The sequence below is a fragment of the Erythrolamprus reginae genome, chromosome 3 (genome assembly GCF_031021105.1).
Source record: "Erythrolamprus reginae isolate rEryReg1 chromosome 3, rEryReg1.hap1, whole genome shotgun sequence".
NCBI lineage: Eukaryota > Metazoa > Chordata > Lepidosauria > Squamata > Dipsadidae > Erythrolamprus > Erythrolamprus reginae.
Window position 1 is genome coordinate 50015370 of NC_091952.1, and position 20979 is coordinate 50036348.

Below are 20979 nucleotides of genomic sequence, written 5' to 3' on the forward strand. Positions count from 1 at the left end.
TAGGGTCTACAGGAAGCAATAAAACAGGCAGCATTTACAGGCAATACATTTTGAATTTCAGACTCTTGTCTCTCAGTGGGACTTACTTGTGAGGATGATCTTGGATATGAAAGACATTGGTGATGAAAAAAAATAGTGCTGAATTAAAATTATACACAGAATAAAGTTCTCTGTATGTATCATTTTAATTTAGCATTATTTTGTTCACCAGCAATAGAAAAACTTTATTCTGCTAACTGTAAAAAGCAGCGCAATAGCAGTACAGAAGGGCAAACAGAATAGGAAGGGACCTTGGAGGTCTTCCAATCCAACTGGTGCTCAAGCAGGAAATCCTGTATCATTCCAAACAAATGGCTATTCAGTTTCTTCTTAAAAACTTCCAGTGACAGACCACCCTCAACTTCTGGAGGCAAGCCATTCCACTGGTTAATTTTTCTTGCTATCAGGGAATTTCTCCTTAGTTCTAGGTTGGATCTCTCTTTGACAAGTTTCCATCTGTTACTTCTTGTCCTTTCTTCAGTGCTTTGAAGAATAGATTGACCTCCTGTTCTTTGTGACATCCTCTCAAATATTGGAAGACTGCTATCGTGTCACCCCTAGTCCTTTTCTTTGTTAAACTACCGGTAGGAACAGCCAGTTCCTGTAATCTTTCATTATATGTTTTAGCAATCATCTTTGTTTTAGCAATCATTTTTATTGCTCTTCTTTGCATCCTTTCTACTCTCAACATAATTTTTCTACCATGGTGGTCAAAACTAGATGCAATATTCTAGGTGTGATCTTGCAAAGTAGTATACACTGTAATGCAGTACTAACATTTCATTGGAACTTGATATTATCTCTCTTGATGCAACCTTGGATCGCACTGGTTTTTTTGGCAGCTGCAGCACACTTATATTTTAATGTTGTCCACTAGAATCCTAGATACCTCTCACTATTTCTACTGTTGAGCATGGATCACCTATTCTATAGCTGTGCATTTGGTTTTAGCAACAGCAATAGCATTTAGACTTATACATCACTTCATAGTGCTTTTATAGCCCTCTCTGAGTAGTTTACAGAATCAGCATATTGCCCCTAACAATCTGGGTCCTCATTTTACCCACCTTGGAAGGATGGAAGTCTGAGTCAACCTTGCGTCGTTGGTGAGATTTGAACTGCTGAACAACAGCTAGCAGTTAGCTGAAGTAGCCTGCGGTGCTGCACTGTAACCACTGCGCCACCCTGGCTCTTGCCTAAGAGTTTTTCTTGTCTAAGTATAAAACTTTACCTGAATTGCATTGCCCAGTGTTATAGTCTTATCTTCTAAAGCCATGATGGTGAACCTGTGGGGAGCCATATCTGAGGGCACACAAGGTGTTGCTCTATGTCAGCTCCAGCATACAAGTGTGTGCTGGCCAGCTGATTTTTGGCCTTCCAGTGGGTGGGGAGAGACCATTTTCACCCACCCCAGGCTTCAGGAAACCCTCCATAGCCGGTGGATGGTGAAAAACCGACCCAACAGGCCTACCGGAACTTCCGGTATGCCCGTTGGGCCACTTTTCTCCTTCCCCAGGTTTCAGGAAGCTTTCCTGAAGCCTGGAGAGGGTGGGAAATGGTCTTCCGGGTCCACCAGAAGTTGGGAAACTGTTTCCAGCCCTGGGAGGGGCGGGGAGGCCATTTTCACCCTCTCCAGGCTCCTAGAAAGCCTCTGGATCCTAGGGAGGGTGACAAATGGGCCTACCGGACCACTGGAAGTGTGCGCATATACGGATGGGTTGTGCACACTTGCTCAGGGGGTGAGAAATTGAAACATGGGTTGGGCATATGTGGGCATGATAGTGTACACATGTATGCTTTTGGCCCCCGAGGAAAAAAAGGTTTGCCATCACTGTTCTAAAGCGTTGGCTACTCCCCTTCCCCCCAGCTTGGTGTTATCTGCAAATTTGATGAGTTCGCTTTCTATCCTCTCATTTAAATCATTTATAAAAAAAATCGAAGAATAATAGGATATCTTACTGCATGTAGATGTAGTTCCATTATGGACTACAGGTTAAGTGCAGTTGGTCAGCCAGTTTTGGATCCATTTGGTGGTGAACTGATATGTTAGGAAAATCCCACATTTTCCTAATATATTAGTTCATTGATACAAGAAGTTAATATTGCGATTAACTTCTAATTTTATATTTTCAGAGTTATAAAAGAGAGCAAAGACAATTACGGTAGTTGTTTTACCCAGAAAATCATGAGAGCTCTTTGGTTCAAGTTAATAAAACTTCTTTATATTATGAAGTCCATGTGCATGACTAGATTATGAATGCTTTCTAAAGACATGGAATTGATACATGCTTTTTTGTTCTCCTTTTTATGGGACATTTATATTTTTTACCTGATGAAGATGTTTTGGAAAAATAAATAGTAACTATTTCGTAAACCTTTACTTAAATGAATAAATAAATTTCCTGAACAAAAAAATTGTCATCCATTCACAATCTGATGCCATTAGTACTATAATACTCAAGAGTTTCTGGAAATCACCTGATACCAGTAGTAATGCTGCTCTTACCTTATGACTTTCCCTTCCTTCACTTCTTCGCATGCTTTCACTTTTCTTACTTGCATTTGCTTTCCTTTTCCCTTTTTCCTTCTTTAACAGAAACTTTAAAGTATACATTCCTTTGCTGTATCTTCTGTATAAACAAAAATCTGGTGACACCATAAACAGTAGCACATTCATTTTCACATTAGGTTTCATGGATCAGAGCTCTTATCATCAAGGCATGGAATATAGCTCTGTAAAAAGCACATTAGAACTCTGTGAAGCTTCAATTTGATCAAATTACCTAATTAAATCATGGAATCAGTTTAATGCATCTCATTGGGTACATTTGAATTCATACAGCTATTTGATGGACATCAAATCTTGTACAGTGCTTACATCCCCTCTATAAAATATTCTGCTGTCATTGTAGGAATGAAGGGAGAAATGGAAAATGGAAAAATTGCTTTGGAATTTTTGAAGCTTTAGTAAAGCAGAATATTGGTTTCTTATAAATATTGCTTTTAAGCAGTGAGATATTACATTTAACTATTCAATAGCTAAACTGCTTGACTAATGGCTGGGAGCTTTGTTTCCCCCTATACATAGGGCCAAACATTTCTTCATCTTTCAGAATCTTGTATTGAACGTGATATACACAATTGTTGGCATTCACAAACTTATACTATTGCAGTCTTCATTTTGGGAATGAACTGTAGTCAGCTGTGATTTATCATCTATACTTGGCTTAATAAATCATAGTTCATTTGGGTTTGCACAGTAGCTACAAATTCCATACTGGCACGCGTAACTGATCACTGTTTAAATTCAGGCCTTGTGTTCTAACTTATGTACTTTGCTGTTTTCTTTCAGAATGTTCAGTATTAGAAAATGTGCACATTATTTTGTGATATGTTACGGTAATTCTTTTTAGTAAGGATATTACCCAACTCTGATTTTGTAGTTTTTGGATCATCATCACTGTGCTGTTAAATCTAAAATCAATTATCAGTTCTATATAACATGAATACATCTAGCAAAAGCACCAACCAATATTTTAGCATGTGCGGAAAATTATAGGGTTTTGGGGAATCTTAGAAGTTATGTAGTCCTACCCCATGTTCGGTTTAGGATCTCTTGCAGCACTTCTGACAGATGAATATTCAATCTGAAAAATTGCAGCAAAGAGAACTCACCATTTCATGTGGCAATCTGTTTCAGTAGCAGTCAGCTCAGGTTATTGGGAGATTTATCCATGTGCTGCCTGAAAGCTTTTCCTTATAGTTTTAACCCACTCTTCTGGTCCTGCCCTCTGGAGCAGTAACAGAATAGCAATAGCACTTAGACTTATATACCGCTTCACAGTGTTTTAGCGCCCTTGCTAAGATGTTTACAGAGTCAGCATATTGCCCCCAACAATCTGGGTCCTCATTTTACCCACCTCAGAAGTATGGAAGACTGAGTCAACCTTGAGCTGGTGGGAATCGAACTGCCAAACTGCTGGAAATTAGCAGTCAGCAGAAGTAGCCTGCAGTACTGTATTCTAACCACTGCACCACCACAGCTCTTAAAAATAATTCCACTCCCTCTTGTGTGAAAGTTCTATTGTAGCCCTCTGGAATGGGATCCAATCCTAATGATATTCTGGAAGTCCTTAAAATTACTGGGTAGTTCTCCCAAGTTCTATGATAGGTTAGCTGTGGTGCCTGTCTTTTTGGGGTTCTTTTTAACATGAAATGTGGTTAGTTGGATGTTTCAGATTCTTCCTCTATTGTTTTTCTGCTTTTAAATGGCAAAATATCCAGAGTAACTCTGGAGTTGGGTAGCCTTCAAATGGAATGAACAGACTGCTACCATATCTCCTCTTAGTCTTTTATGTAGGCTAAGCATACCCAGATCTTTTAAGTGTTCCTCATAGGGACTGTTTTCTACATCCTCTTGATACCCATCTTGATACCTTCCTCTGAACTTGATCCAATTTGTCACAGTTGCTTTTGAAGGACAATGATTTGGATTTGCACTGCTGTTAATGAATGCCAAGATAATATTTGCTTTTTAGCAGCTGCCTCATACTCCTGGTACATGTTTAATGTACGATCAATAAGGTCACCCTGGTCAACCCTATTGCATTCTTCAGTATTCATTTTGGCTCAAATTTATCTTTATCGTTTGGATCTTGTTTCACTAAAGTATTGACTATCATTTCCAGTTTTCCCTCATCTGCACAAACCAATTATAGTTTGTGTATAGTTGAATTCAAAAGACAAATATTGTACATACATTACAACTATTCCTAAAGCTCATAGTTAAGAAAGGGAGGACAAATAAAGAGAAATATTTCTTCACCCAGAGGGTAGTTGATTTATGGAATTCGCTTCCAGAAGAGGTCGTGACAGATGTCAGCCTTGATAGCTTCAAGGCAGGATTAGACAGATTCATGGATGCCAAGTGTATCAGTGGTTATTGAAATGGATGTCCATGTGCCGCCTCAATGTTGGTTGAGGCAGGCAGGATTCCCTTGAGTACCACTTGTTGGGAGTCTAGGGAAAGGGAGGGGTTTGCCCTCTCTTTCTGCTCAAGATACCCATGTACAATTGGGGGACTCGATGGGCTTTGGCCTGATTCAGCATGGCTCTTCTTATGTTCTTATGTTCTATGCTTCCCTCTCCATCTTGCTTGGAGCATCCCACCCCACTTTTTCTGGAAGTTTTCTAATTGCTAGCTTAGATTGGAAAAAGAAAAAGAAAGAAAAGGTTTTGGCCTCCTTTACTAATCTCCTGTTTCGTGTTTGCTTATTTGATGAAATAATTCAATTATTGAATTCTCAGCAACACTATTCTTTGATTCCATAGAATTATTTTTTGTTCAGTAATGTAGGTAGACTATACCCCAGAGATTTGAGTGTGGAGTATAAAGAATGTGCTATAAATATCTTTTAGTTTGATATTCATGAATTTATCTACCACCTTACTATTATTGAACAGATTTTAGGTCATTCTTTAGTATTGTAGTCAGAGTAATATGAAGTGGTATATCATCGTTATTTTCTTCCTAGAAATTTCCCGCAAGTGTTTGAATTGATTCTGCAAACAACTGGAAGCTGTTGAATAGCACAAAGCAGTTAGATAACATAATGGGCATCCTTATTAACAATTTCATTCTGCTTTGAATACAGTGTCTCTGTCCACGTCAGATTTTTTTATTGGAAGAACAATATAATTGATAAAAGATGCCCCCTACGTTTAAGGTTATGTTGACTCAAATGACAATACCAGCTCCAAGAAGACCCCGAAACGATAAACAATTTGTTAGGGAGAGTCCAATCTCCTGGTTAAAATTTACTTAACTGGGCAGAGTATCTAAGTGGCTTGGACAGTGCATTATTTGCATTTATTTTAAGCATTATTTATTGAACAAGTGACATTGGCTTGGTGTACATATTTCTAAGTTATAATAATTAAACTACTCTGTGTAACATCATAAACATATTGCATAAGTGCTTAGTGCACTGTATAAACAGTTATTCCATGTTGCCTGAAGTAGTCTAAGGCTTTATTATATGGCTATCAGATCTAGGCTTCAAAAATCTGAATATTATTAGAGCATGTAAAGAAAATGCTAAGGAAAGAGAAACTATTTCTTGCTGATTAGATGTCTGATTTTTGCAGCACAGATCTGATAGCCCTTGTTTATTTATTCCATTTGATTACTGAAACCAAGTTCAGCCATTGATGAAAGAGATATTGAGAAAGCTGAGTGTAGTCCAATGATGGTGAACCTACAACACCCATGTGACAGGCCATGACATTTTGGATGACACACCACTACCATTCACCGACTCCCAACAACTATTCTAGAAAGTGCACTTTCTAACAACATTTTTGGAGGTTGTGGAAGCTGCACAAGATGTGGTGTGAAGCTCCTTCAAGGACAAAAGCTTTCTACAATCTGGAGATACTTTGGGTAGGCCTGCCAATAGAAAGAGCCTGAAGGTAAGAGCTGAGCCACAGATCTGGAGATCACATGATTGGATTGTATTTTTTTAAAATAAATACAGGCGGTCCTCAACTTACAACCGTTTACAACAAAGTTTACAACAACACTAAAAAAAGTGATATATGACTGTTTCTCACAGTTATAACTATTGCAGCCTCCTCTTGGTCAAGTGATCAAAATTCAGATGCTTGATTCTAATACATATTATATTTAACAGACTGACAACATTTTCCCATGCTTAAACTGTGAGCATTACTTTTTAAATTCCTTGTTATTTAACATTAGAGCTATACTATTATAATGTCCTTTTATGGGTTTTTTTTTAATATACTGCAGAGTCGTGGTTTGTGATATAGTCATATACATAGGGTGCATAGTTGGATGGAAAGCAGACTGACAGGAAAACCAGGGCCAGCACTCTTTAGCTTCTGAGATAAAACTAATTCAGCTCAGTGCTGCCATCTGCTGAGGTAGTAGAAGCCTAAAGTAGAACATTAATTTCCAACATAACCGTTTGGAAATGGACCTTCCCCTTTTGTGAATGAAGGGGGTGAAATGTGGAAATCACATCATATTTAGATATTTCCAAATCAATTCTGATATTTCTAGTTATGGGAGAAATCTTTATATGCTATAGAGTTGTGATGGCGAATCTATGGGACGTGTACCACAAGTGGCATATGGAGCCATATTTGTGGGCATGTGAGCTCACGTCCAGCGCGTATGTGTGGCGCCAGCTGATTTTCAGATCTTCTGGACTCACTGGGAATCAGGAGACAGCCTGTTTTCAGTCCCCGGAGAGATTGCTCACCCCAAGCTCCAGAGCCTTTCTAGGAAACGGGGAAGGACGAAAACAGCCTTCCTCACACCGGGAGCCCAACTTGAAATGGGCCATTTCTGGTCTCTTGAGGGCTTCCAGGCGGGGGGGGTGGAGTCAATTTTTGCCTTCCCCAGACTCCTAGAAAGCCTCTGGAGTTTGGGAAGATCAAAAAAACCCCAGGCCTTCTGGTTCTAACAGAATTTGGCAAATGTTTTGCCTCCAGAAGGCCTTGGGTGAGAGGAGGCCATTTTTGCCCTCCCTAGGCTCCTAAAAAGGCTCTGAAGCCTGGGGAGAGTGAAAAAGAAACATACCATTGCATGCTAGGAGCTGGGGCTGGGGTCACGCACACATGCGTGGGGGGCAGATGGAATTATGGGTATAGGCACGCACACACACACACACCACCTTTGGCATACCAACCAAAAAAGTTTCACTATCACTGCTATAGAGTATTGGTAGAGGATACTTTTGATATGTTTATTAAATGGGAGTAAAATGACAGTATTAAATAGAAGTCAGTAATGTGAGACTGGATCTCGCTTGATTTAAAGCAACAGAATGTTTCGCAGTTCAAAGTTTTCTGGGAAATCTGTATTACTGATATTGTCCTATGGTAATTTTCTGCCTAAACAAGCAATGTATGTCATTGCTGATGCACGCAGGATAAAAATGTTCCTAAAAAGGGTATCTGCCAATATATGCAAAAAGCTAATTTTTATAGCAGTATGGCCTTGATACAATAAAGTGTAGTTGATCCTTTCTTTGTCTTTCAGGGTGCTGTGTATGCTGAACATTTTATGTTTAGTCTAGCGAAACTATCTTGTGATTATATGTGGTTACAAAAATGAAAAGCTTGGATTCCATAGACATTCTGGCAATCCTTTTTCCTTTGAAAGAGAGTTATGTTAAGTTTATAAGTTACAAGTTAGTGACCAAATGTTTGTTTTGTGATAATAACACCATAGCTTGTTATGTACTGATTTTTTTAAAAAAACCAATATAATCTTTATTGATATTTTTAAAAATCCTATGTGTCGATATGCACATATTTGCGTTGGTAATTAGTTTCTAAAGATTTTTCTACTTCTAAAGGTTTGACAGCTTTAGAAAGCTAATTTGTTTAAATTAAATTACCCCTGAATAACGATTACACCTTTCAAAATAATAAGCCTGGTAGCCAGGATTTGCTTTTTGTGCAAAACCAAACTGTAAGCCAATCTACGTTAGCAGATTTCTGTTTTAACAGGAGCCTTATCTGACAGTAGCTATTTGGCACTGTTATTTTATTTCATAGTCTTTATTATGCTTCAGATATTACTGTCAAACTTTTATTAGATTCTAGTCAAAAAGTATAGTTCCTAATTTTCATGTTTTGTTTCGCTTAAAAGGTTTTGCTCACATTTAATAAGTTTTCTTTTTGTTACAAGGAGTCATCTTAATGAGCTTTAAGCTCTTCAGCTTCTCAGTTGGAAGGAGTTTGAAAACATTTGCTTATGCTTTAGATTAAATGTAGGTTGCTGTAATGTTGAAACCTAGACAAACTGGTTTAGCATAATACATACACACAAGCTACAGCAAGTCTGATTTGCTGTCTGGTTAGGAAAGGAGATATTTGGAAACCGTCCTGTTGAAGTTGCCTGCAACATTCTATGTTGCCTAGACATTTATAACTATGGGTATGTATCTTAAACATCTCCAAATCATGATTTGAAGATTAGATGTTTTAATCAAGACATGGTTGGTATTAATGATTTTTTAGATTAAAATATTTAGCTGTGTGCTTTAGGGTAGCAAAGACACTCAATTTCTAATGTCTAAAAGATAGCCATACCAATTTTAATACCATGGCTGCTCCAATAGTTTAGTCACTCATTTATTTGTAAAAAAGAATTGGCATGCTTTGAAGTATCTGCAGCCTTAAATCCCAAGAATATTGTGATATTACAAATAATATTACAAAAACTTCAAGAATATTACAAAAATGTCAGGAGAGACTGATTTTGAGGGAAGTGAGATGATATATTATTAAATAAAACCTGTTTATTGCCTGGATCCCAGCCTATGTTACAATCATAATTTGGTTTGCTTGGCTTCGATGTAGGCTATTGTGTGAATCTTGTCACTGTGGAGATCACTAACCACTTAAACAATATTGATAATCTTGCAAGATTTTTTGTGTGAATATATATTAATAATTTGGGTTCCCATGACTTTGTGAAAATCCTGCAGGTCTATGAATATCTAGCTTTTCACTCCAGCAATGGACTACTATAGAAATGAGGTTAGCAAATGCAAGGGTAACTGTAAACTTGATCACATGTTCTGGCATTGAAATTGCAGTACAAAGGTATTGTTCTAGCTTTAGTTGATCATATTTATTCTGTTTTTGTTAGATGTTATTTGTGAACCACTTAGGATGATCATGGAAAGATAAGCCGCCATATAGGTTTTCTAAACAAACAAACTGGTGATTCCTGGTTTCGGGCTTATGTATTGTCAAAATTTGGCCCGTTGTGCCTTATTCAATAAACTATGCTTAACTGCTGTTAGGTGTGCTTTGTTTCTCAAGTATCACCAATTAGAAATCACTCTAAGCAATTCATCAGCTAATTAGTGAGACTACATGTACTGAAATGATGTGCGCATGCTTGAATACAGTGGTGTTCAAACTATTTTCTGTTGTACTATCCTATAGATTTTCTTACTTGCTGCTATGAGGAAACCTCGGAGGAGGTCCCGGCAGACTTTAGAGGGAAGACGTTCTCCTTCACCGTACAGCTTGAAATGCTCACCCACCCGAGAGACCCTGACGTATGCCCAGGCTCAGCGAATAGTAGAAGTCGACATTGATGGCCGTCTCCATCGCATCAGCATTTATGATCCTCTAAAGATCATCACCGAGGATGAGCTGACTGCCCAGGACATCACAGAATGCAACAGTAACAAAGAAAACAGCGAACAACCCCTTTTCCCTTCAAAATCCAAGAAAAATCAGTGCAAAGGTAAAAAAAAGGAGACGTGCGCCAAGCATGCTTCGGGAGCACCTTTTCATCTACCACAGCCCAGCTTCCGCATGATTGACTCTTTCAGCCAGCTGGATGCTTCACCCTTGCCTTCATCTTACTATCAGTACGTTGAGAAACCACTCGAGGATGTTGACGCTGAAGTGGAATATGATTTGGATGAGGAGGATTTGGCCTGGCTCGACATGATCAATGACAAAAGGAAGAGTGATGGGTATGGGTCAATTTCTGCAGAGACGTTTGAATTGCTCCTGGATCGCCTGGAGAAAGAGTCGTATTTGGAGAGTCGTAATAATGGAGCCCAGCAGACAATGATAGATGAGGATGCTGTTTGCTGCGTTTGCATGGATGATGAATGTCATAACAGCAATGTCATTTTATTTTGTGACATTTGCAACTTGGCTGTGCACCAGGAGTGTTACGGAGTTCCCTACATCCCTGAAGGACAATGGCTTTGTCGCTGCTGTTTACAATCCCCTTCCCACCCTGTTGATTGTGTCTTGTGTCCAAATAAAGGTGGAGCATTCAAACAGACCAGTGATGGTCACTGGGCTCACGTTGTTTGTGCCATCTGGATCCCAGAAATCTGTTTTGCAAACACTGTGTTTCTGGAACCCATTGAGGGAATAGAAAATATCCCGCCTGCCCGCTGGAAACTAACTTGCTACATCTGCAAGCAGAAGGGCATGGGGGCAGCTATCCAGTGCCACAAAATGAACTGCTACACTGCTTTTCACGTTACCTGTGCCCAGAGAGCTGGTCTCTTCATGAAGATTGAGCCCATGAGGGAGACCAGTCTCAACGGCACCACATTTACTGTGCGCAAAACTGCTTACTGCGAGGCACATTCCCCTCCTGGCACTGTGAAAAAAAGACATGCGACTACTGCTCATGAAGGAGATGAGGACGTTGTAAAGAATGTGACAATAGAGAGGGTCAGTCCCAAAAACAAAAGCAAAGCAAATTGGAAGCAGAAGGTGAAAAAGGAAAGCAGTGCTTCTGCACCTCTGCTAATGGTCACCCAGATCCCTTCTTACCGGTGAGTGGCCCAGTTGTTCCAGCCATTGTTTCAGTATAGATCCATGGCCTAGTAGCCTATCTGCCCTGGTTTCTGCTTTCATCTCAATAGGACTTAACCTATGTACACTTTCCAATTATTTACATCCTTTGTAGAGTAAACAATCCCTCCAAATGGCTTATAAGGCATTTAAAGAGGCAGATGAAAATAAATAATTATTATTATTATAATGAAACAAGCAAATGAATAAACTTTTAAGGATCCCTTCTAAATAGCCAGAATGGGGAGCGAAGCCTAGCCTTCCTTGCCATCTCTCAATGTCTCTCTTTAGGGATCATTCCTACAGGGTGGTTGGTGATAGTGGCCCTGTGGGAGACTTATCTAACAGATTTTGGGATGAATGAGGTAGCCTTACTACTGTATTTTTCAGAGTCTAAGACTTGCTTATACTTACACACACACACACACACAAAAAGAGGGTGAAAAAATGTTGGTGCATCTTATACATCAAATACAGCCATTTTTGGCCTCCCGAAGCCCTGCCCCACATGAAAATGGGTGTGCAGATGATTTGGGAGATCTGCACTATGCTCCTGGGGGTTGGAGGAGGGCAAAAGCTTTTTTCCCCCTTACCTTATTTTTCGGAGTATTTAGACACACCCTTTTCCTCCCTAAAATAGGCTGAAAATTCATGTGCGTCTTATACTCCAAATTTAGCTTTTTCAAAGCTCCCCACCCCCGCAGCCCAAACTAGGTGCTAACAATCTTCCCAGCTTTCTACTCCCTCCAAAGAAAGTTTTTTAAAGCCCTAAGTTTGCAGGCTTGTTTTCATTCCTACTCCCTCTGAAAAAGTCTTTTTCAGCCCTAACCAGGGGATAAAATAATGTGCTGAAGCTGAACAGACTAAGGATGCTAGCCAAATGAATGCCTGGTACATAGATTTTTTTTCTTTTATTTTCCTCTCCCAAAAGTAAGGTCTTACACTCCGAAAAATACGGTATCTCTTTAAAATCTTGGTGCATCTTATACACCAGTGCATCTTATAGTCTGAAAAATACGGTATGTGGTTGATTATAGCCCCAGCCCACAGCTAAGCTTGTTTCTTGAATTTCATGTTGTACAAAAATGTTTCTTGAAACACTAAATTGCTTTGTTTAATTAAAACTGTGAAGTAAATTTTGTTCATTTGAGCTCACTTAGTGGATGGGCATGGCTCATTTTACTATTATTGCTGCTGAATTGGATCTGCTTCTGGTGGCATTAATTTTCCAGTTAAAAATCCTCTAATCTGAGATACTGCATAGTTTGTATTTAAACTCATGTGACTAGAGAATTAGGCAGTGGTCCATATTGCCTGAAGTGGAGGAGTTAGCATGCCTCATATGGATTTGCAGAATCTGAAATTGGATTTAATAAGGGATAAGCTCTTTTTATGCTATTATTTTCCACAGGCTGAATAAAATCTGCAGTGGGCTCAACTTCCAGAGAAAGAATCAGTTCATGCAGAGGCTGCACAATTATTGGCTATTGAAACGTCAGTCAAGAAATGGTGTACCACTGATACGGAGGCTACACTCTCACTTACAGTCCCAAAGAAATGCAGAACTGGTATAAGAATTTTTCATTATGATAGTGCTGCTGGAGTATTATGAAAGAGAAATGTTTGGTAAACTGAATGGGAATGTTTAGGAAAGAATTAGATAAAAATGATCCTTTCTGGAATAGCTATTGTTAATTAGAACAAGTTAGTTAACTTTGAAAGTTTGAATGGATGGTATTAATGGAATCATTAAATTCTTCTCTTAGTGGATGCTTCCATTGCATAGTTCTTTTACTATCAGTTATGGCTGCATAACATCAATATTTTATATTATATTAAATACAAAAGAGGTAAAACGAAGATGAGATATATTTATGAAATAAGGTTAACTCATTCTATACAGCAAAGTTTTTATTCATTGTGGATCTTAACACTTGGATTGTGGCTATTAATTATTAAGATGTTCTTTCTCCTTATAGAATAATATTTTTTCCAATTCTAATTTTTTAAGTGCAGTTACTTATCATAATGCCTTGAGTTTAATATGGTATTTATTTATTTTGTTCTATCCAGATACATTTATTTAATACATTTACATGACACCCATTTCAGATATATAATTCTGGATGGCTAACAACATTAAAAAAATTAATTTTGAAGTTAAAACTACTGCCTTACAAGCAGATTTTCCAGGTTCAAATCCTGGTAAGGGTATGGCTAGCTGATGATAGCAAAATAGCTTGAAATAGATCTATACTAGTCTCCCTTCCCTTTCATTATCAGCAAAAATATGTTACATATACATAGATACATACATACATACATGCATGCATACATGCATGCATACATGCATACAAAAATAACAAAACACATATCTGCCACAACAATGATAAAAGCAATAAGCAAGACATTCAGCACAAGTGAGAAATGGGATCTGACTGACATCTGGGGTACCAGGCTTGAGCCTGGTACCTTCTAGACTTAACAAAAGACCAACGAGGAGAGGGCTGACCTAATTTCCAGAGGGATGATTTTCCAGAGGGCAGGTGCCACAACAGAAAAGGCTCTTCTCTTGGGCCCAGTGATGGGCTCCTACGGGAACGGTAGCAAATTTTGGAGCTCTACCCCAGAGCACCCAATTTGCACTGAAAGATATTGAAACAAAATGCATAAGCCATGCCCACAGTGTGGTAGTAAAAGTTTTGGTAGCCCATCACTGCTTGGGTCCCACTGAGCTGACACTGTGAAACAGACAGGACCCAGAACATCCTACTGGATTGAATGGATGGGTCAAAAACAACCTGAGAAAGACAATCACATAAGCAACCTAGCACCAAGACTTAAGATTCACTTGGGTTATATAAGTGGTTCCCAACATGGACCCCATGCCCCACAGAAGCAAATTGATTTTTAAGGGGACAATTGGAACCTTGTTTAAACCAAGTTAATGGCCTTTTAGGCTTCCTTTTCGTGAGTAGCAGTTCACTTTTTGAATAGTAAGAATTATATGTCACAAGGGAGGAGGGCACATCAGGATTTTAAAGATGCTTAGGTGCTGCATGGCGAAAAACAGGTTGGGAGCCACTGGGTTAAATCTTTATGATTAAACATTAGATAATGTATTTTGGGTGGACCCTAATTGTGAATTGTTGTGGAGAGAAAGAGAAAATTGTGAGAATACAATCTGTATCAATGAAATGTTATTTCCACAGAAGGAGCAGGATGAAAAGACTAGTGCAGTAAAAGAAGAGCTTAAATATTGGCAGAAACTTCGACATGACCTAGAAAGAGCACGGCTGCTCATTGAATTAATCCGTAAACGTGAGAAACTCAAACGTGAACAGGTAAATAAATGCATGTCTTGAGCTTTAGCCTCATTTTTGTATATTAATTGCTACTGAAGTTGCAAATACATTACAGATTTTTATATCTACTGAAGGATTGATTAATTAATTAAATTTATTTGCCACTCATCTCATATTGAAGCAACTCCAGGTATCATATACTGTAAATATGAATAATATTTCATGTTGTTGATTAGACCAAGAATGGGGAATATATTATTTTTTTTCTATGCTGGTTTCCAGTTCTAAGCATCTTTATTCAGAACCAAACATCACTTTATTTAGTGTGATTCACACTCGATTAAGCTGCTATATAATTGCTGCCAAAGATAAATCTGGAAATGGCTTGGAAATGGTGTGATTAAAAAATGCTTCAGGGCACATTTGATTTGTTCAAAAACTCCAGATTTTTTTCTGGGTGGTGCATAGTCAACTAATAATAAAAATTGTAAAAGCAAAGATAAAAGCCAGAAACTAAATCTAGGGGAACAAGCACATCCCTAGAACTACACCAATAATCTAAAATGAGGTTTATTACTGATCTGTTTGGGGAAATATGAATGTCATTGTTTGATGTTACAAGAACAGCAGGGTGCCCAGATAAGCTGGAGGGGACAGGCCATCACTGATCTAATTATGGACCTTTATATATCTGCATACAGATGGGAAGTTATAACTATATGTTATTTAGTTCGTTTAAATTAAAGATTTCAACAAGGCTGTATTTCTAAATTTCACAGTCATGTAAAATGCTATTTTACAGCTAAGTACCTGCTTTAGTTTTCAGTTTTATGCTTTAAATAATCTTTGTCTTGTTCTGACAAAGTGATAAAGTTGAGCAGAGTGAATTTTGTCGTCTTGAAATTTATGCTCTTATGTACTATCAGGCAATTTCATACATTAGATAACTCCCTGGGATTTGTTTACAGTCCATTTTACAGTGTTATATGATGAATGAGTGAGCTTTGTAGATTAATTATATATGAAAAGGAAATATTCCATTTTCCCCATCTGGTATCTTTGAATAGTATTATTATTCTGATTTCAGGTAAAGGTTCAGCAAGCTGCTATGGAGTTACAGCTCACCCCATTCAATGTTCTTCTGCGCACAACATTGGATTTACTGCAGGAAAAGGATCCAGCCCAGATCTTTGCAGATCCCGTAAACCTGAGTGAGGCAAGTACCTTGATACATGGTTAAGATGATCTGAAGATTCTATTTGGCAATTTTAAGACTTGTGGACTTCAACACCCAGAGTTTCTCAGGCAGCAAAGTCTTAAAGCTGCTAACGTTGGAGACCCCTGATTTAGAGGAATGGCTGTATCAGCAGCAGTGAGTTGTTCCTGGTTCAGCCCAGTTTTGTGAAGCAATGGTAGCCATTTCTTCAGGACCCACATATTAAAGATAACCTTGCAATATAGTACAAAGAGTTTCAGGGATACAAATGCTGAAATTTCACAAAATCTGTTGCTCTTGCTAAGTTTCTCTCATTTTTACAGAGAGAAACAATGCAACATTATTTTATCATCAAATAAAAGCATTTATAGTTCCCAGCAACTGGAAAAAAATAAAACACTGCCAGCTTTTGGACAAGGTAAAAATACAACTGGCAACAATAAAGTCTTGTTACTTGATTATTTCATGTTACTGTTTCATAAAATTAAGTATTTTTGAAGAACAAACTGCTACCAAAAAACTACTAAACTGTCCCAATCTGAGCACTGTCTATATGGAAATAGATTCTTAACATCTTAGCAAGATAGTTCTGTTTACAAGAGCTGAAGGGAATGTAATTAAATAAGTGGCATTCTTGCAAGTTTGTTTTCAAACCCAGTGCCAATAAGAGGACATACAGAATACTTATGATGGGTATACCCTGGTTGGCTAGTAAATGATTTTTGTAATTGTACAGGTTTTATATGTTTAGGTTCCAGATTACCTGGAATTCATTTCCAAGCCAATGGATTTTTCTACCATGAGGAAGAAGCTGGAGTCCCACCAGTACCAAACACTGGATGAATTTGAAGAAGATTTTAACCTTATCCTTGCCAATTGCATGAGGTATAATTCTAAAGACACCATTTTCCATCGAGCAGCTGTCCGGCTGAGAGACCTTGGAGGTTCAATATTACGCCATGCACGACGGCAAGCTGAGAATATTGGCTTTGACCCCAGCATGGGGATTCATTTGCCCGAATCTCCAAAGACAGAAGATTTTTATCGTTTTTCTTGGGAGGACGGTGAGTTTCTGAGCTATTTCTGATGTAATAAAGACAACTGCATGTGTATAAAAATGTTAAGCAACTCAAGAAGTCACCTTGAAAAATATTCTATACAAAAATATTTAACTGATTCCAGATTTATGGAGGAAATGATGAATTTCCTCCCTGTGCTATAATGTTCATAATGTAGTATAATGTTCAGCTAGGTAAGAATGGTGAGTAGGTCTGGCTTGAGATGCAGAGAACTTTCTCAATTGATATCCCACATCCAATATTTCTAATTGCAGTTGACAATATTCTTGTTGCCGAGAACCGAGCTCACCTTTCCTTGGAAGTACAACTGAAGGAATTACTGGAAAAGCTGGACGTAGTGAGCACTATGAGGTCAAGTGGTGCCCGAACTCGTCGTGTTCGACTCTTGAGAAGGGAAATCAACTCCGTCAGGCAAAAATTGGCTCAGCAGCAGAATAAAGTCATGGCAAATGGAGAATCAACCCCTTGGGAAGAAGGTCTGGAAAAAATGCTGCAAAGTGAGGAAGATAAGGGAAAAGGTGAGAGACATCACTAGATTTCGATAAGTTAGTGAGGAAATAGATTTAGTTTAGGCTGGGTGGGGTGGGAGTGGGAGTGATAATGAAAATACCCCCAGGAATCTGTTCACATTAATCTTGCACGAGTCTGTTAGAAGAAACCTTGCTATAATATGCTTTTAATAATGCATACCAAAATTATTTAAACATTGAGTCAGAGACGTCTTCGGGATTTGTGATATTTATCATACCGCATAGTACAAATTGTACCTCATGATAAATTGGTGAGTTTGAAAGCAAACAGCCGGGGCTAAACAAATTTGCCAGCCTTGAATCTACTTGGCAGCAAGGCCAGAATATGTCCTTATACTGATATCTCTGTAGCATCTGCAAGGAACACTAGGTTGGAACAATCTGTGTGCTATCACATATCCTGATTTGGATGAAGGAAAAGGAAAAGAGAGAAGGAAGGAAAGTAGGAAGAAAGGATGGAGAGAGAGAGAAAGGAAGGAAGAAAAGAAAGAGGGGGGGAGAGAGAAGATATAAAAAAATGAGTCACCACAGTAGGTGACAGTAGGATAAATGCAGTTTTATCCTTCATTAATAGAAATTCAGTTCAAGGGAAGCAATTGTTTGCTTTTGGTTATTATGCCTTATTCAGATTCTATCTTAGCTGTTGTGTTCAATTCAAACAAAATTAAACTGGTATAAAGTGTCGTTCTAATTTTGAATGGTCACTAAATGAACTGTTGCAAATCGAGGGCTCCCTGTACTTGCCAGCGTGTAGTGAAATTAAAGAATTTTCTTCATGTCTTCCGACTGCCAATTGATTTTCATGGTTACGTGCTGCCTATTTGTCCTATATAGCAATCTGCATGGTCCGTGCATTGCATGTTGTCACTTGACATGTTTTGTCTCCTTTGGCTTTTGAGTCTTTACATTTGCTTTGGATGCTTTGGATAGATACTGATGATTTAGGGGCTGCTGTAATGCCAACAAATTCTAAGGTGTTTTTAATGTGTGGTAAAGCAGCAGCCTCCAACCTTTTCGGCACCAGGGACCAATTTTGCGGAAATGAGGGGATATGGTTTTATGTGCTGCCTGCACGTAATTGGGAAACAGGCCATTTCCAGCCTCCAGAGGGTTTCCGGGAGGCGAGAGAAGATGCTTTTGCCCTCCCCAGGCATTGAATTGTGGGTGTGGGCACTCGCGCATATGTTCAGCACCCAAGGAAAAAATGATTTGCCATCACTGGTTTAGCACATGGAATGAATAATTTATCTTAGACTGAATATTTGGTGGAAAGAGAACTTAAATGGGAGAAGAATGTAAGTGTGATTTCATTCTGTTATAAGTTTCAAGCATACCATAGTCATGTCAGAGAACAAGAAATATGTCAGAGCTGGATTGTTTTGAATGTTTTGGTGACTGTGCAAGGAATAGTGATAGTTTTTTTTGTTTGTTTGAAATACAAAAAATACATTAATGATTCATTCATTCATTCATTCATTCATTCATTCATTCATTCAATTTTTATGCCGCCCTTCTCCTTAGACTCATGGTGGCTTACAACATGTTAGCAATAGCACTTTTTAACAGAGCCAGTGTATTGCCCCCACAATCCGGGTCCTCATTTTACCCACCTCGGAAGGATGGAAGGCTGAGTCAATCTTGAGCCGGTGATGAGATTTGAACCGCTGACCTTCAGATCTACAGTCAGCTTCAGTGGCTTGCAGTACCTGCTGCGCCACCCTGGCTCATTGCTTTTAAGTGTGCACGAAATTGGATTTCATTCCTTTAAAGAGACTTGGACCGCATTTGAAATTCTTCTTTAATCTCTAGACTAGACCCTTCATATGTCTGGATCCTCTTAGGTAGGGAATCATGTAAAGGTCAGATTACTTGAAAAGCATTAGTATCTGAAAAAAATTAGCAAACAAAGATAGAAAAATAAATAAAGGTAGTAGGGTTTCCTTCACTGAGTATGTGCAAACATAGGTTAAAACAGATATTTGTTGAGGATGCTTTAATTTGTGCTGAGTAGGGTGTTATGCATGATGGCTTAAATGTTCCCTTCCTGTCTATTATTCTGTGACTAAGAAGTCTTTTGCAACTGTGCTCTTATCTGTAAAAATCAGCCGTGAATATTATACCATGACATTTTCAAGGAAACTATACACACTTTTTCCAGTTACCGGTAATAGTAAATAAGTGAATTCAAGGGTTCTTGAACTCTGATCATATGGGCAGTGGGAATCAAAATAGATTCTATTTTGGCTAGGTGTAATACATAAAACCAAACACCGTGATTTATGTACACAACGTTTAAGGGTTTTTGAATGAGTCAGACAACCCTGACTTGTTCAATAAACCATCACTAAAATGAATCATGACTTAAAAGCCGTAAGTGATTTCAGCTAGCAAGAGTCTTAATCTGTTTTTGAACAAGGGGTTACTATTATTTTTTTCAAGTGACATTTGTTGACTGTGTGTAACTAACTGGATTGTTCTCCCCTAAAGAAAGATGGCAAGCCATAATTGAGACAGTAAAAATGAAAATCATTGTGTAGAAAAGGAGGGAGGAGGCTGATTCTGAGCTGGGCTATTCAGGGATTTACCTACATAGAATGCTATAGTAACAAGCACAAAAAGCGTTGCTCACATTGTTTGCTTTCCTTCCCTAAAAATAGTATAGCTGAGGCTCAATATCATTAATACATTACAAATAATAGTCATCAATAAATTCAACATGAACTGGCTACTGATGTAAGGATAGTCCTTATGACCACAGTTAAGCCCAAAATTTCCATTGCTAAACAATGCAGTTGTTAAGAAAGTTTGCCCCATTATATTATTATACTATATTATTATTTATTGGATTTATATTCTATGAATAGAATAGAATAGAATTCTTTATTGGCCTAATGTGATTGGACTCACAAGAAATTTGTCTTTGGTGCATATGTTCCTAGAGTACATAAAAGAAAAGATACACTCGTCAGGAACCATGAGATACAACACTTAATGATTGTCATAGGGTGCAAATAAGCAATCAGGAAACAATCAATATTAATATAAATTGTGAACTTCAGCTCCCAGAGTTCCTCAGTCAGCTTTGCCAAGGTTGGAGATCCCTTGTTTAGAGTAGAGGGCGTTCAACGGCACTGAAAAGGTCACAACCATTTTTCACATTTACAATTGTTGCAGCATCCCCATGGCCAGGTGATCAAAATTCAAATGCTTGGCGATTGACACATATTTATGACAGTCATAAAATAGGGGAAAACTCACTTGTGGTTATAAATCGAGGACTACCTGTATTTTCTATGTCCTTTTTTCTGCAATAAATATATTCAGGTGTCTTATTAATTCACAAAGGTTACCTTATAGCCGTCTACCACTACTCTGATTTATTCATATTACAGTTTCCTGTCTTTGTTCATTCTGGTATTCCTTCAATAATAAAC

General features: G+C 38.2%; 2 protein-coding genes across 11 annotated transcripts in view; one reads left to right on the forward strand and one right to left on the reverse strand.

Moving 5' to 3' along the window:
* Positions 1 to 20979, reverse strand: part of FKBP5 (FKBP prolyl isomerase 5) — a 1202894-nt gene that overhangs the window by 351687 nt on the left and 830228 nt on the right. The window lies entirely within an intron of this gene.
* Positions 1 to 20979, forward strand: part of BRPF3 (bromodomain and PHD finger containing 3) — a 44770-nt gene that overhangs the window by 5110 nt on the left and 18681 nt on the right. For 9 of the 10 annotated variants that reach the window (XM_070745203.1, XM_070745201.1, XM_070745194.1 and 6 more), the window contains exons 2-7: positions 10030 to 11396; positions 12827 to 12983; positions 14628 to 14759; positions 15808 to 15936; positions 16688 to 17000; positions 17270 to 17533. In XM_070745203.1, coding sequence (XP_070601304.1) covers positions 10048 to 11396; positions 12827 to 12983; positions 14628 to 14759; positions 15808 to 15936; positions 16688 to 17000; positions 17270 to 17533 — 2344 coding nt within the window. In that variant the 5' untranslated portion in view covers positions 10030 to 10047. Of the gene's footprint in view, positions 1 to 6446; positions 6511 to 10029; positions 11397 to 12826; positions 12984 to 14627; positions 14760 to 15807; positions 15937 to 16687; positions 17001 to 17269; positions 17534 to 20979 lie in introns of those variants that run through there. The other variant, XM_070745195.1, reaches the window with a different exon arrangement.